The sequence below is a fragment of the Diabrotica virgifera genome, chromosome 8 (assembly GCF_917563875.1).
Source record: "Diabrotica virgifera virgifera chromosome 8, PGI_DIABVI_V3a".
Taxonomy (NCBI): domain Eukaryota; kingdom Metazoa; phylum Arthropoda; class Insecta; order Coleoptera; family Chrysomelidae; genus Diabrotica; species Diabrotica virgifera.
Window position 1 is genome coordinate 70,152,227 of NC_065450.1, and position 17,034 is coordinate 70,169,260.

The window sequence follows — 17,034 nt, forward strand, 5'->3', positions numbered from 1 at the left end:
TTAATTTAATCTAATATTTTCTGAGGGGTTCTATTTGTTTATAAGCCAAAAAATTGTTTCTTTATAACATTCCTGAGACCGCTCAAATAGTCCAATTTCAATTTTGTAAAATAAGTTGAATAGGCATAGTGCTATTTTATACGAAAATCATAGTTATTCTGGTGTATTATAGTCTTTCTGGTTATTATTTCGACCGAAATTTTTTAATTAGCATTTTTTATTATTGCTAAATTATTGGTTAGATTGTCGCCGGTATCCTGATATATAATCTACTATAAAAATCTTTCATGTAACCAATTTATTTAATTATTGGTAAATAATTGCTTCCCTAAAATTTTAATTGAATATTGTAGATTTTTTTGGGAAAACTCTGATTTTTAGAGGAAAATTTTTATTGAAGGAAATCGGAAAAAAAAAATAACTTTGTGTAGAACTAAATTGCGGTGAATTTTTATTTGAGTGTTTTTGGTTTAAAGGAAAAATCTTAGGAGTTACAGAGCACTGATTAAAAAAAAAGAGAAGAATTAGGAGTGCTAATTTGTTTATAAATAAAATAACACACTTTCTGCGGACTTGTCATACTTCATATTACTAATATATGCAATCTTAAGATTCTATTTTAGCGTAAAATAACTGGTAAATAACTTTTCCCAAAAATGACATTTTTTCGATAATTTGCCCAGACTATCAACAAACGTTGCGGTGGTTGTATAGCCAATAAATCCAATAAACAGGAAGACCAACCCAAATTCTGAGCAGTATCAAAATGATAACGTTAATATCCCCAGTTGGAACTAATATCGAAATGAATAAGAATCGCTATAAATTGCGACTGTCATGGCGGAGTCGAAATTAAATTGCGACCTCGAAATGAATTAGAATCAGCCCCTGGACCCTAACCAAGACAAATATGAATAAGCTAGCCACAACATAAAGGGCAATGGAAAGAGCAATGTTAGGGATGCGACTGTCAGAAAAAAAAAGGGGAACGACTGGGTAAGATCAGATTGGAAGTATGTTGCCCAGGATAGAGACCGATGGAAGGAGTTGGGAGAGGCCTTGTTCCAAACATAGATGATAAAAGAAAGAAAAAGAAAGATAACCTGTTTCCGACATAATCGTAGCAACTTATCTTTAGTTAAATATTTTAAAATATTGATCTGTCTTTATTATAATTTCAATTACAAATGTTATTAAATAATACAAGGTGATTCAGTGAAACGGTACGATTTGGCAACGCTGCTGACGATAAAATAGAGGAGCCGCGAGCTTGCGACGTATACGTTGTGAATTGAGAGAGTGAGTTATTATAGAGACGTGAGCCGGTAAAAAAGCGCATTTTGATGTAAAAGCTTATTACAAAAATGGTGAAAGTTGTGTACGTGTACAATGAGCGTTTCGTTTAGACTATCATTTGTCGCCATAGATATAATAACCGTAGACAAGGCATACTGAGCAAAAAAGCGTAACGCGGAAACAGTCGATCGGTGGTCTATCTATCTCTTTTAACCAAGCGATCCCGAGCATGTGACAGACAAGGATGCTAGACCACTCAATCCTTAATATTGGCGTTATACCTCGATGCACAGAACAGCCCATACCTTGCCTAATCTACAGGTTATTATATCTATGTTTGTCGCCCCGCTCTGCAGTTCCGTCTAAAATGGCTATTAAGTCTTGGGTTAGGAACTTTGAAAGTAATGGTTCAATATGACAGAAACTGTCAGAACTGCTCGCACACCACAGCCCTAATAACACCAAACATTCCATGTATGTTCCTAGAATGTACACACAGGACATTGAAAACATTCCTGGAATGTCCTCCAAAGCACAAGAACGTCCCCTAAATGCCCTGTGTCAGCATTTTAAACATTCCTTGAATGTCTTGTTGGAACATTCCATGCATGTTTACGAATGTTCTTTGGACAATCACACTATATTTTTTATACATTCCCTGGATATAGTCGCTGATGTGACATAATACCTCCGATTTGTTTTTCATGAGTTTTGTAAGAGAGACTAAAATCTCTTAAAAATTTTTACAGTCACCTCCTATTTTCATATGATATTTTTTTACATGTTTTGTAGTAAATTCAACTATCTATTTACTACAAAACATGTCAAAATTTACATGTGAAAACAGGAGATGACCCTAAAAATGGTTTTTCGTCTCCTACAAAATTCATGAAAAAGCAGATAGAAGGTATTGTCACATCACCGACGATATACCAGAAGTACAATATATGTGGCCATACCAAATAATACATCCTTGATAAATATAAACATTTTTATTGCACAAAATCTTGACATATATTTTTTCCATAATCATCACTACGATGATGATTCATTTCCATAATCATCACTACAATGATGATTCATTGTATTGAATTGTACAGTGGTACCTCGACATACGAGGGTAATTCGTTCCGTAACCTTGCTCGTATGTCAAATTGCTCGTATGTCAAAGCAATGTTCCCCATTGAAATTAACTGAAATGTCATTAATCCGTTCCAGTCTCAAAAAAACCACCTTAGTTGTTTTTGTTAAGTGTTTTTAAATAAGAAAAATGTCAAGCGCATAATTTTCGTGAGTTGTCTTCGCTTTTTTCGTCACACTTTGCTCATTTTCATCTGCAGCTCGTTTAAAAAAACTGTCCAAACAGGTTTGTTCCATTTCATAAATCGCTCGTGCCTTTTCACATATGATGCTTTGTGTTAAGGTTCCTCCTTGAAGCTGCTTCTCTGTCACCCACACCATCAGTAGTTTCTCCATCTTTTCATGGAGAGAGGTCCGAAGCTTGGAAATTATTGTAACGCCCTTAGCTGGCATTATACCCTTTATCACCTCCTTTAAGTTAGAAGTAGGTAGTCAAATGAATTTTAATAAAAAGCGGTTGCTCGTATCTCAAATTTTGCTCTCATCTCAAAGCAAAACATCACTCGCTCGGCGGCTCGTATCTCAAAACACTCGTATATTAGGGCGCTCGTATATCGAGGTACCACTGTACATTACAATTACAATCTGGTCATAACTGGCCAAGTGACCAATGAGCAATTTTACTTTAGCCTAAATTACTACTGTTCCTTAAAATGAAGGGCTTACCCCATAGCGTCTCTTATCTAATCTAACAAGATAGTGCTCTGCTCTGCTTTTCACTATCACCTATCACTCAAACTAGTTCAGAAGGCTTTGTCCTCTTCAATCTTCTAGTTTGCCCAGTAGTATCAAGGAGCTGGATTTCCTCAATATTCTCGTACTTATGAAGTTGTTGCTCGTGACTTCCTGCCATCTTCTTGATGATTATATCCAGGTTCCATTTCTAGGTCCTTATGGAGATCACTGTTTGTCACATACCAAGGAGCATCTACAATATTTCTCAGTATTTTGTTAATAATTTTTATATTACTTGGTCTAGTAAGTACACCCTCATAGCGGGTATCCATAAGTCTATAAAGGTCTTAATATTTGTTTATAAAGTAATAACATATTATGCATCGAAAATGTGGAGTTTCTTCCAACTAGCCAATACACTTTTTACATAATATCTTTCTTTTGCCTTTCATAGCCACAAGGCTACGTTTCCTTCCTGGTTTTTTTGTAGAACACTTTCAGCTGATTCTAAAAAAAATTAAAATGAACGGTAATTTTTTTATTCTTTAAAATTAAAAATCAAAAGAAATAGGACCTATTTACAGGTTATAATATGCATAAATAATTCGTTTCATAAAAAATAAAGAAAATTAGTAAAATAAAGAAAATACTTACATAATTGTTTAAACAAAAGAGATCCAGCCAGAGCAAAACTAACATACAGAACTGCAAAAAAGCAACTAATTCTAATTTCCATTTTACATCCAATCATAAATTTTTAGGTTATCATGCAGATTGTTTAAACAAAACAGATCCAGCCAGAGCAAGACTAACATACAGAATAGCAAAAAAAACCCACTAATTCTAATTCTAATTTCCATTTTACATCCAATCATAAATTTTTAGGTTATCATGCAGATTGTTTAAACAAAAGAGATCCAGCCAGAGCAAAACTAACATACAGAACTGCAAAAAAAGCAACTAATTCTAATTTCCATTTTACATCCAATTATAAATTTTTAGGTTATCATGGAGATTGTTTAAACAAAAGAGATCCAGTCAGAGCAAGACTAACATACAGAATAGCAAGAAAACCCACTAATTCTAATTCTAATTTCCATTTTACATCCAATCATAAATTTTTAGGTTATCATAAGATGTGAAAATGTGATGATCACGAGGCACGCGACCCTACTTACATAGAACACGCGCGGCAAATTTGAAAATGAACGCAAACTGAATAGTAAATGGCCTCACTTAAAATATAGGACATTGGTAGTATGTTCATAGAATGTCTTGTGGTAACATTCCACCAATAATTTAATCAGATGTTCACCGAATGTTCCTTGAATGTCCAGGACATTCAAACATTAATAGAACTTTGATGGTACATTCCTGGAATGTTTTGTGTTGTTAGGGAGAATATTGAACCGGTGCAAAATTCATTGCCACCTCTTTTCTCTGATGTTGAACCACTACTTTCAAAGTTCCTAACCCAAGTCTTAATAGCCTTGTTAGGCGGAACAGCAGCGCGGGGGGACAAATGGTAGTCTAAACGAAACTCTCGTTGTACACGCACAAAACTTTCACCATTTTTGTAATAAACTTTCACAGCAAATAGGCGTAAAATCCTCCTAAAGTACGAAGGACAAGATCTAACTAAACAACTATTAAAACTAATACAAAAAATAATAGAACAAAACAGAATACCACAAGAATGGAGATCAATCATTCTAATACCTCTCTTCAAAAAAGGAGACAAATCGGACCCGGGGAATTACAGAGGAATTAACTTATTAAACACAACATTAAAATTAGCAACCAAAGTGATAACAAACAAATTAAATGAAATTATAACATTAGCAGAAGATCAACAAGGTTTTAGATCGGGAAGGTCATGAACTGACGCTATATTTATAATATGGCAAGTTCAAAAAAATCGTTGGAATACAACAAATCGGCATATTTGTGTTTCGTGAACCTTAAGAAAGCATTTGACAGGGTCACATTAAAGGACGTTATCCATTTGTTATACTCGAGAGAGGTCCCTCTAGGAATAATTAAATCGATCGAAAACATCTACCAGAACAACACAATGAAAGTAAAAGTGGACGATGAATTAACTGACCCAATGGAAGCCGGCAATGGAATAAGACAGGGGGGTTCCTTAAGTCCTTTATTGTTTAACCTGATCACGGACGAAATAATAAAAAAAGTAAGAACTAAAAAGGATACCAAATGGGAGAAAAACAACTTAAAATAATCTGTTATGCGGACGATACAATACTAATATCTCACATTAAAGATGATTTATAGCGTATGCTGCACCAATTCAACATAATCGCCAGAACATTTAACAGGTTAATTTTCTCACAAAAGACAAAATGCATGGTTATAACAGCAGAGTAGAGGGCCAGCAGATCGAAAGAGTAAAAAAGTATACTTACCTAGGAACACTTATAACAGAAAATAACGACTACACTGCAGAAATAAAAGTCAGAATCGAAAAAGCACGTTCTAATTTTATAAAAATGAAAAAGGTCCTATGTAGCAAAGATTTAACATTAGCTCTTAAAGTACGCCTAACAAAATGTTACGTCTACAGTGTTCTATACTATGGAGTGGAATCATGGACGTTAAATGTAGAGACAATGAGACGACTTAACGCCTTTGAAATGTGGACCTATAGAAAAATTATGAGGGTTTCCTGGGTAGATAGAGTTACAAACAATGAAGTACTGAGAAGAATAGGTAAAGAAAAGGAAGTTGAACTTACAATTAAAGAAAAGAAGCTACAGTATCTCGGACATGTGATGCGGGGCGAGAAGTATGGCATCCTACGACTCATAATGCAGGGAAAGATAGATGGCAGAAGAAGCATCGGAAGAAGACGAATTTCATGGTTGAAGAACCTGAGAGAGTGGTTTGGATGCAGCTCGAAACAACTATTTAGAGCTACTGCCTCAAAAATTAAAATAGCTATGATGATTGCCAACCTCCGTAGCGGAGATGGCACCTGAAGAAGAAGAACAGCAGATCCAATAAGCTGTAAATTGGAGCTGGAAGGTCAGATAATAGAACAAGTGATGGAGTTTAAATGCCTAGGCATCACACTATCTAGCTACAGAAGGCTCGAAGCAGAAGTGGAAGATCAAGTGAATAGAGCAAACAGAGCCGCAGGTTGCCTGAATGACACAATATGGAGAAATAAAAATATCGGAAAAGAAATGAAAGGCAGAATTTACAAAACAGTCATCAGACCAATAATTACATACGCCGCAGAAACACGACTTGACACAGAGAGGACAAAACAGATTGCTCGAAACAGCGGAGATAATATCCCTTCGAAAAATCGATGGTAAGACTCTATGGGACAGAGCTAGAAGTACAGATATACGACGGAGATGCAAGGTGTATAACATTAATAACTGGGTAAGAAACAGAAGAATAGAATGGAATGACCACATAAGCCGAATGACAACAAATAAGGTAGTCAGGACAGCGAGAGACGGTTCCCCAATAGGAAGACGATCAGTGGGAAGACCACGAAAAACAATGGACGACAATTTAGTAGAGGCACATTCAAAAAAACAGACAATGTCTATACAAAAAGAAGAAGAAGAAAAAGAAGAAGAAGAAGCAGAAGAAGAGAAGCAAATACGCGTTGTTCACCCGACCACGTCTCTATGATATAATGAAACCGAAGATATGACACCACGCAGCTCCTGTCAAATGTCAAGTGACGATCCCGACATTTTTGTCATTTGTTGTTGTTTGTTTCTGCTATTTATATAACAGGTTAAACATTTGGAAAAACTGGTTGTCAGAAATGAATTCAATTGCCTCTACAATACCTCCTTATAGAAAATAATTCTAAAAATGACCATCATTAAATAGCTATTTCTCAATTAGAACAAAATGAGATCGATACTGAAATAATCTCACAGAATGGTGAAGATGACCATAAAAGAATCGGTAGATATGGAAACAGGAAGATATAACCTAAGAAACTGTGATCAAACTAAAAAGCCTTCACACAAATTTCCACTGCAGAACAAGTTACAGATGTGATGACCAAACCTCTAACGAAAGTAAGATTCCAGATTCCACATCATCTCAAAGACAGGACTGATATAGATGCGAAAAACCTTTTTAATAACGGAAAGTATTGAAATTTAGTAGGTGTTAATAAGGTTTTTCTCTTTGTATTCAGTGAATGTCATAATTACGTTAGTGTGATAATAATTTTAATGAAAACATCACTATTTTAAGTGCACATTTGCCTATTTTATCTTCAATAAATCCATAATTCACAAAAGTTTATATCCATTACTTTATCACTACGTTTCGTAAAAAGAAATTTAACATAAATAATCCGTAATTTTGTTACCAGAATGCTTCCACTCTTCATGTTATCCATAGGTTATTTCAAATTGGCGCCGCTAACTAGTCACGTATTGACGTCATGCGCAGAACCGAACGAATTTGAAACACTTTGGTGTCATATCTCCTAAATTTATTGTATCATGTATGATAACTAAACTTCCCACTCTTTAGATTCACAACATTTACGTCGCAAGTCCGCGGCTCCTCTATTTTATCGTCAGCAGCGTTGCCATATCGTACCGTTTCACTTAATCACCTTGTATTTATTAGTCATTTTAGCGGAAATCTATATCATTATAATAATAGGGGTTTCAGATCCCAGAAAAGCGAAGATGCGGAATCTCCCGATAAGAACGACCACGTGGGAACTGGAGGAGTCGCAGCTACTTGCAACGTTAGGCACAAGATAGTAGTTATGGGAGCGGCGAAAGTGGGGAAGTCTTCCATTATTACCCAATTTCTGTATGGGACTTTTTCCTCAAAGTACAAAAGAACCGTTGAAGAGATGCATCACGGGGAATTCAACGTAGCTGGGGTAAGTAAAATACTTAGCTTATATTATTAAAAAAATGATAAATAAAAATACCACTGTACAGGGTGTCCAGGAACTCTCGTGATAAACGAATTATTGAGATTACTCAGATAATTTTAAGATTAGCTCAATTCACCTAGTCCGAAAATGTTTTCTATAGTCAATGTGGTGAGACCGCTCCTGTCTGAAAAACATTTCTGATTCCGTTTCTCTGCGGATTCATATTCAAAAATGTCCCCTTTAAACAGATCTGAAGGGTGCCAGACGGAATTTTTGGGCAGAAATTGTTTAAACAATGTTTTTAAATAAATACATAAGATCACCTTTTATTGCTCCAAAAAATATACTTTTAGGTTTCTCGGGTCAAGAAATGACCCGAGACAAGAAATCAAAGTTGATGTTAGACAAAAAATTACAATAACGTAGACTTACTTCGTCAAAACAGGAAGATATCCCAGCAAAATGTAGATAACATTTGTATGGCAAGAAAGTAATTCAAAGAATTTTGCAACTAATAAATAACATTAAACACACACTGGACGAAGGACAAACAGATCAAAAATTAATTAAAATTTGCCGGATACTATGTACATCTTGGCAAGAGAAATGTAAGAACAGTGAATGACAGTTCCTCATTTTGGCGGTAGTGTTCAAGTAAGTGATAAGGGACAAATGACAACTGACGTGACTTTGGCAAATACAGTGTACAGTCACTGCATAGTAAACTGTGCAGTGAACACAATTTAACCATCATCAAATTTATATTTGTTAATCACTCCTAATTTCATTCTCTGGCTTGCATTGTGCTACTGTTTCGTTGTACTTGAGTTCGGTGTTCAATTTGCATTAAACTCTTGTAATATACAGTTCACTATGCAGTGACTGTACACAATATTTGTCAAAGTCACGTCAGCTGTCATTTGTCACTTATCACTTACTTGAACACTACCGCCATATGGAGATTATAGGAATCTATGAGGGAATTAAATTAGCACTTAGAAAAAACTTATTCAGAATAATCATTTTTTCGGATTCCAGCAGTGCAATTGAAAAAATCAGCAGTTGTTCAGTCAAAAATATATCAGAGTTTTGGCCTATTGAAACAAAAAACTTATAGTTCATGCAACTGAAAATGGCTTTGACATCAGATTAGCATGGATACCAGGACATTCAAATATCCCGGGTAACATAGAAGCTGACACCCTAGCTAATATAGGAAGAAATTTGAACATACCAATGGTCATGCCCCTCGATGTCCAAGACATATATACTGACATTAAATCTAAAGTGTATGATGATTTCAGAAATAAATGGAACAACCTAATCAGAATCAAAGACCATCAATACCGAAAAGTACAACCTACGTTTCCTAAAAATAAATGGTTTGCTATTCTTCCATTCATAGATCGAAGACACATCACTACAATTATTAGGTTACGTACAGGGCACTGTCTAACAAAAGAAAACTTGCATAGGATGAACCTGAGAGACAATCCCTATTGCGAATGTGGGAAAATAGAAAATCTTAATCACATATTTTTTGAATGCCCTATTAACTCCATTCCAAACTGGGATATCTACAATTTTTTCGCCAATAAAGGACTTCCCACCCCGATAACAATATATTAAATTTTACATAACGTAGATGAAGAATCAATCAGAGCAATTATGAGGTTTCTTAGCATAAACAGAATAAAATTATAATGCTCAACTAGCTACAACTTATTTATAATTGATGCTTATTACTAATAGATTATGTTTGTTATTGTACCTTGTACAAATAGTAAATATTTAGTCAAAGTTATCACCATAGCCAATTTACTTCAAAAGAGATCAAGAAGTAGACATATTCGGTGGGCCCGACATGGTCATGAGCCAGTCAACGTCGTGACCGCCAACCTGATCGAGCTGGCCAAATTGCATAAAGCAAGGCCAGTAACCAAGCAAACAAGCAAGCAAAATAAAGAACTGTCATTCATTTTTCTTACATTTCTCTTGCCAAGATGTACATAGTATCCGGCAAATTTTAATTAATTTTTGATCTGTTTGTCCTTCGTCTAGTGTGTGTTTAATGTTATTTATTAGTTGCAAAATTCTTTGAATTGCGTTCTTGCCATACAAATGTTATCTACATTTTGCTGGGATATCTTCCTGTTTTGACGAAGTAAGTCTACGTTATTGTAATTTTTTGTCTAACATTAACTTTGATTTCTTGTCAAAGTTTTTTCCACTTACTTCTTTTGTTACAATGGAGTTCTTTTGGCTTATTTCAGATGCCCCTGATGATGCTAAGTTAGCGAAAGTATACTTGGGCAAGATTTGATTAAACTATATGCTCGAAATCTGCCTTTTATCCCTATAAATTCCATATATTCCAGCATTCAAACTACTTCTATTTTACATGTATATATATTAAAGTTTCAATAAAGGGATATTTGTTATAGGTACACCTGACATTGGATATCTTAGATACATCCGGAGCTTACGAATTTCCTGCAATGCGAGCCTTGTCAATATCATCGGCGGATGCCTTCATTTTAGTGTACGACGTCACGGATTCGGGAACTTTCGAAGAAGCTAGAGCTCTTAGAGATCAAATTCACGAAACTAAATGTTCTACAAATGTTCCAATCGTCGTAGTCGGAAATAAAACAGATTTAACTGGGGATCGTGAGGTAAGTTATTCTAATTTTAGCTTAGTTTTAATTTAATTTAAGTTAGTAGCTGTCCCTTAATAATTATATTGTTTATACATAGTGTTTCATTGGGAAACGGAAATACATTAATGGTGAATAGAGGTCACTGAGACCTAGATATACGACATTTATTGCCCAAACAATTTTCGTAACTAAGTTACATAGTGTTTTATCGATTTTGTCTATTTCTTTCTGAATCCGTAACTTTAGAACCACCATGTATATTTTTTTAATATTTGGTACACATATATCTTACTTACAACCCAAACCACCTAACTACTAGTCACAGAAAAAAATCCAGATCCGAATTAACAAAAAATATAAATTCATTGTGACCTTGGAACAACACCCTGTATAATAAAATTTTCACAATCCGTTTGCATATTTAAAAAAAAACATAAAAACTAAGTTTATTGGTTCTCTTCAATTTTTTTGTGCAGACGATTTAATGACTTTAATTTTGAAATTATGTCTAACTTTTTAGAACTCTGAGATTAAAAAGAAGGTGTTATTGACTCTTAATAATAAATTATTAGAGTTAATGAATAAATATTTAAACTAAAATGGGAAAACTGGGACTTGGTTGTATACCATGTAGTTAAAAAACTAACATCGAAGTAAAAACCTCCTTAGTAGCAGGTATAATTTAATTAAAAATCTTAAAAATCCAAATGTATTACATAAATGTTTTCAGAACCAACTTTTTCGGACCTATCGGTCCATCATCAGTGAACTCTTTTACTTGCAAAATAGCCCCAAAAAACCAAACAGTGGTGATATGTAGAATTCAATTTACATTCTTAAATTGTAAAATTGTAAAGTCTTAAAGCCGACGTTAGTGGATACGTTTCGGGAATATGAAAAAACCCTACACGAAATCTTAAACGACCATCTTGGTCAACTGACGTCTGCCAAGAATCGTATTTGTAGTATTTTATTTAATTATACCTAGATTGATTTCCATATACCTACTCCCAAATTTCTCAAATTGGGCTCTGTACCGCCATTCTTTAATATACAGGATGTCCCCGAAAATAGTGCGTTCCTTAAAGGTATAGGTATAAGGCACAATGTAGAGCAAAAAAGTCTTATAACATTTTTTCCTAAACTGAACCGTTTGACCAAAAAACAAAAAAATATTTTGATATGCAAATTGAAGTCTGGCAACAACGCACTCAAAAATCTAAAGATTAAGAAAGTAGGTTTGTAGGTCAGTTGCATCTGGTAGGTAAAATAATGTAAATATCAACCAAACCCATATCCATTATTTTGCAGGTAGATACCTACGATGTCAACAACCCCAAAAATCACACCTCAAAGTAAATAAACAAGGGGTTATTAGGTTAAATTTCCACAGTCACAGCAAGTTCTTCTAGGCTACGTTGCCGTGTCATTCAAATTCGTGAAAATAAAAATTCACGTATATGGAAAACAATGTAATTTTTTTCTTGGAAACGGTTACCTTTAGAAAAAAATGTTATAGGACTTTTTTGTTCTAAATTGTGAATTTTATCCATACCTTAAAGGAACGCACTATTTTCGGGGACACTCTGTATTAAGTATACAGGGTGTCCCAGACTAATTTAGCAACGTTATATCTCTTAAACGAATAGAGATTTTCAAATGGGACAAAAAGTGATCTATTCTACTTGTACTACACTTTAATATGGCGTAGTAAAAAATCATCCCCTAAATATTCATCCCTTAGTTACAACCCCTAACTTTAATTTTTTTAATAGCACCCTGTATATTTTTTATAGTTTTGGATGTGGTCTTCTATCGTCTATTCAATAGGCTTATTAAAAATAAAATCGATTCGAAAATAATCAAGAAATCAATTTTTTCTTTATTTTTGTTAATAATTAAGCGTCCCAGACTAATTTATCCAGGCTATATTTCTTAACAAAATAGAGATTTTTTAAAGGGACAAAAACTGATCTATTTCATTTTAATATTAAACTATTTCCACTTTAATATGGCGAACATCCCTTGGTTACAACCCCTAACTTAAATTTTTTAATAGCACCTGTACATTTTTTATAGTTTTGGTTGGGATCTTCTATCGTCTATTCAACAGATTGTTTAGAAATAAAATCGGTTTGTAAGTAATCAAGAAAATATCAGTTTATTTTTGTCAATTATGTGTCCCAGACTGACTTTTCCAGGCTATATCTCTTAAACGATACCTCGAGTGAGGCAAAAACTGATCTATTCCATTTGTAATACACCTTAATATGGCGCAGAAGAAAATCATTCCCTAAATATTCATCCCTTAGTTACAACACCTGACTTTAATTTTTTTAATAGCACCCCGTACATTTTTTTATAGTTTTGGATGTGGTCTTCTATCGTCTATTCAACAGATTATTCAAAAATTAAATGGGTTTGTAAGGTATCAAGAAAATATCAGTTTATTTTTTATTTTTGTTAAATTAATCAAGATAGCCTTAAAAAATAGAATAGAAAAGAAATATGCTTTATTGTCACTGAAATTAGATAAATCGTCAATATTATAAAATAAAAGAAGACAAAATGAAAGTAAAACAAAAACAATTTATTGCAAACTTTAAATAAATTGCAAATTGAACATACTACTCGTACAAATAAAATACAACCTTAGGAACAATAAAAATAAATGCAATAAAAATTACATGAAAAAAATAAATCAAAACACCAACTAACTAACTAATATTATTTACATTAAATGTTCGAATTGTAACCTACCTGCTACACATTTGGAATCGTTCCAGAAGATTTCTGGTACATGTGGCTCGAATCATTTCGGGAGTAATTTGGCGACATGCTTGTCTTATGTTTTCTTTTAATTCCTCTACATTTTGCGGTTTTTATTGATAAACAATATCTTTTATCGCTCCCCAAAAGAAAGAGACAAGAGGTGACAAATCAGGTGAACGTGCCGCCCACATAATTTCTGGAGAGTTGTTTGCTATCCAGTGGTTATCAAAACGGTTTTGTAGGTGGTTGCTAACGATTCTCGCATTATGTGGACACCGCTTGTTGCCACCACATTTCTTGACGCTCATGAAGAGGAATATCTTCTAGCAAATCGGGTAGAATGTTTTCTAAAAAGTCTAAATATCGAACACCTGTTAGAGAGCCGTTAAAAAAGTAAGGACCTATAACACGGCCATTAAATAAACCGCACCACACATTTATACCCCAAATACCCTGAAATCGTGTTTCCATCAGCCAATGTGGGTTCACAGGAGACCAATAATTGGAATTGGACGGTTGACAACACCATTATTGGGAAATCTAGGCTCCACAATATTTTTCCATAAAAAATCGCTCCACAATATTTTTAATAAAAAAAGTGGATCATCATTGATTTTTAACATCATTTTTACAATTAAATCAAGACGTCTTTGGTCATCACCAGGCTGTAATCCTTAAACTAGGTGCACTTTAAAAGGATGGTACTTAAAATCTTTGAGAATTATATGCACAAAACTCCTTGAAATGGCATATTCATTGGCGAGGGTTCTAACAGACACCGCGACACCAAAACTATAAAAAATGTACAGGGTGCTATTAAAAAAATTAAAGTTAGGGATTGTAACTAAGGGATGAATATTTAGGGGATGATTTTTTCTTCGCCATACGTGTATGGCAAATGGAATATACCAGTTTTATCCCTTTAAAAAATGTCCATTTTGTTAAGAGATATAGCCTGGATAAATTAGTCTGGGACACTTAATTAACAAAAATAGAAAATATATTGATTTCTTGATTATTTACAAACCGATTTTAATTTTAATAAATCTGTAGAATAGACAATAGAAGACTACATGCAAAACTATAAAAAAATATACAGCGTGTTATTAAAAAAATTAAAGTTAGAGCAAGGACACCTACGGATGTGAGACATGGGTGCTAAATAAAACAGAAGAAAAAATGATATATAGTTGAGAACGGAACGTACTAAGAGCTATTTTCAGGGGAAAGAATACAGATACAGAAGACGGTTGGCGTAGAAGCACCAATCAAGGATTAAGGATGCTTTACAAGGAACCAAGTGTAACAAGTAACACAAAGTCATAAAGAATCAGGTGTGCAGGTCATGTCGAGGGGATGGATAAGGAAAGAATGCCAAATATGGTACTGCACAGAAGACCAGTTGAGACTAGGAGACGAGGTAAGTAATTGTACTGCAACAGTTCGGCGTATTTTCCCGTGTTAAATCCCATAAGAAATCGCTAAGGTCCATTCTGGTCATTTTTGTCTCGTTTTACGGTAGAGGCGCCAAGACTCGTCTGATCGTGACGTGTGAGGTATCGTAGGAAGGGGAGGGGGTAAGGAATAAGTTAACACAAAAAAGAGGACGGCAGAACGGCACTACAGCATATCTCCGTTATGGATCGTAACGTGTGAGGTATCGTAGGAAAGGAGAGGGGGTAAGGAATAAGTTACATAAAAAAAGATGACGGCCAAAACGGTATTACAGCATATCACCGTTATTGATCGTGACGTGTGAGGTATCATAGGAAAGTGGAGGGGTAAGGAATAAGCTAACACAAAAAGAGGACGGCCAAAACGGCACTACAGCATATCTCCGGTATTGATCAGATCGTGATGTGCATCGAAGGATAGCGAATATGTTGAGAAAACAATCATCGGGACATTGCCAAAAGGAGTATTGTATCATGGAATTACAATAGCTGCATTGTCAGAGGAACATTGGGAATGTAGACTTACCGTATAAGACACAATAGAATCATTAGGACATTATATCCAAACCACCGAACATACATGACATGCTCTCACTCTCATCTTCCGTTCTTTGCCCAAACCATCTAGCATCTATAAGACATCATAAAAAGACTCTCTCTCTCTCTCTCTCTCTCTCTCTCTCTCTCTCTCTCTCTCTCTCTCTCTCTCTCTCTCTCTCTCTCTCTCTCTCTCTCTCTCTCTCTCTCTCTCTCTCTCTCTCTCTCTCTCTCTCTCTCTCTCGAAACAATTAATAAAAGATACAGGTGTCGATAATAACAACATAGCAGCGTGGGAGGTAATACTAGAAATAGAATACGACGAACGTATACCATTCTTATGACCAAAGCAACAATCATCCTCAATATAATCTTCTATAATCTTCTATACATGAATCTCCCTCCATTCATACACCTGGTCATTACAAAGAATATAATAACATTCTTAAGATCAAACCAACAAACATCCACCGTCTTCTATTATTGAATACTACTATACATGAATCTCCCTCCATTCATACACCTGGTCATTACAAAGAACATATAACATTCTTAAGATCAGACCGACAAACATACACAATATAATATTCTCTGATTTCCTGGATCTTCCTCCAATCATACACTTGCTATTTACAAAGATTGTAAGTTGCATACTTTATTTCATATACGGCAAGTAGGGTAATATTATGTAGGTTGGTATTATACTTCTCACATAAAAATGGGATTATAGTCTGTTCGCTAAACTCAGACGCAACTTTCTAGATATTTTAGTCGGTAATTTTGCCAATTTTAGTAAAATTGGCAAAAAATAATTACTAAATAGTTAACAATCACTAAATAGTTAGTAATTTTGCCAATTTTTGCAAAATTGGCAAAAAACAAAAAAATTCTCGACTAAAATATCTAGCCAGTTGCGTCTGAGTTTAGCGAACCGACTATATCTGTTTTATTAGAAAAATCGTTTAACAATATAGCATAGCACAATCAGTTGTTTGATATATAGATATGAGTTATACGTCGACATAGAAAAGGTATTTAATATAGTGAAAATAAGTTGTATTATTGAAATAGAAAAATACATGTACTGTATTTTACCTATGACCATAAACAAATTTAGACTACACAGACTGAAAAAATGTTAGCAAGGACAGTCAAGCAGTAAGTAATGGTTAATATGTAAACGTTAATAAAATAATGTTAGTATCTAAGCGATGAAATGCGTGTAAAGCGATTTATAAAAATAATGTAAGCATGCAATGAATGAAAGGTAGCCAATTCGGTCGAACATAAATTTGTTGAAAAAACAAAAATATATTCTTAACAGCGATCACCAACGTGAAGGTACGACTACATCGACCGCCAGGTTAGTAGGGGTGATGGTTAGTAGGAATGATTTTTACATTATATGATAATATATTTAATAATAGTGATATACTTAACTTACTAAGATCAGCTCTTTACTTGGTTTAGTAGACATCTTTTTATTGATCTGTTGGACATCTTTTATGTATTCTTATTAATGTTAAAACACCGATACTTTGGTATCAATTCATTCGTTACTAAGTTCTATAGTATTCAAAAATGAATTATTAGGGGAAAATAA

The 17,034-nt window shown here is 34.3% G+C and overlaps 1 protein-coding gene across 5 annotated transcripts in view; it reads left to right on the forward strand.

Moving 5' to 3' along the window:
* LOC114340777 (ras-related protein Rap-2b) overlaps nucleotides 1–17,034 on the forward strand; it is a 607,622-nt gene that overhangs the window by 515,137 nt on the left and 75,451 nt on the right. For 3 of the 5 annotated variants that reach the window (XM_050659445.1, XM_050659448.1, XM_050659446.1), the window contains exons 4-5: nucleotides 7,783–8,011; nucleotides 10,453–10,683. In XM_050659445.1, the coding sequence (XP_050515402.1) occupies nucleotides 7,783–8,011; nucleotides 10,453–10,683 (460 nt within the window). The remainder of the gene's footprint in view (nucleotides 1–7,782; nucleotides 8,012–10,452; nucleotides 10,684–17,034) is intronic. The other 2 variants (XM_050659447.1, XM_050659449.1) reach the window with 1 other exon arrangement.